The sequence below is a fragment of the Aptenodytes forsteri genome, unplaced genomic scaffold (assembly GCF_000699145.1).
Source record: "Aptenodytes forsteri isolate BGI_AS27 unplaced genomic scaffold, ASM69914v1 Scaffold55, whole genome shotgun sequence".
NCBI lineage: Eukaryota > Metazoa > Chordata > Aves > Sphenisciformes > Spheniscidae > Aptenodytes > Aptenodytes forsteri.
The window spans coordinates 652,774-653,550 of NW_008796063.1; the positions used below are offsets into that span (position 1 = coordinate 652,774).

Consider the following 777-nt stretch of genomic DNA (forward strand, 5'->3'; position numbering starts at 1 on the left):
GCGGCCGCCGCGCGCCCATTGGCTGCGCCGCCGCCGGTGACTCGGAGCTCCGGGACCCTCCTGCGGTATAAATGGGGCGGACGGGGGCTTGATTAATTTAGCATCCCGGGCAGCAGGTTTCTGCTAAGGTTGGAGTTACTCCTCAAGACTGTATGCCTGCGTCCCATAGGTAATAGCTAACCACCGACCAGGGACTCTGCACCACAAGGAGTCTGCATGTCTTGCAACTAGACATGCTCAGCTTTGTGGATACACGGATTTTGTTGCTGCTTGCAGTAACTTCATACCTAGCAACAGGCCAACGTAAGTGCTTTTAGCTTGTTTGTGGCATGGGTGGTGTCAGGGGGTGGCTGTCCTACTCTCTGCGCTCTATCCAGACGTCTTCCGCACGGATGGTAGTCTGCGGGGAGCTGCAGCTTCCCAAGCTATAGAGACCATCTCATAAAACTGCCACCTCCGTCCCAGATCAGAATCTAGCTTTTTTTTTTTTCCCCTCAGAAATAGAAAAGGATGGCAAAAGGCCAACGAGATCCCCCCCCCCCCCGAAAAAAAAAAAAAAAGGCGGGCTCGAATCCAAAGGAGAATGCAAAGCCCTAATTCGAGCGCAGATGCTTAAAGGCGAGGAGGAGAGCGCTTACGGCGAGCGGGAATGCAGGCTGCACCCAGACTGCACTTTTGTGAGACTTCAGGCGCGCTTTCCGAAGCGGGGTGGCAGGAGTGGGAGAGCGGCGGCTCACCCCTTCCCTCCCGGGGGAGGGCGGGCGGGCGGCGGGCAGC

The 777-nt window shown here is 57.0% G+C and overlaps 1 protein-coding gene across 2 annotated transcripts in view; it reads left to right on the top strand.

The window, feature by feature from the left end:
• The first annotated feature begins 53 nt into the window (after positions 1-53).
• Positions 54-777, top strand: part of COL1A2 (collagen type I alpha 2 chain) — a 43,224-nt gene continuing 42,500 nt past the window's right edge. Inside the window, exon 1 of one of the 2 annotated variants that reach the window (XM_009286338.1) lies at positions 54-303. In XM_009286338.1, the coding sequence (XP_009284613.1) occupies positions 234-303 (70 nt within the window). In that variant the 5' untranslated portion in view covers positions 54-233. The remainder of the gene's footprint in view (positions 304-777) is intronic. The other variant, XM_009286337.1, reaches the window with a different exon arrangement.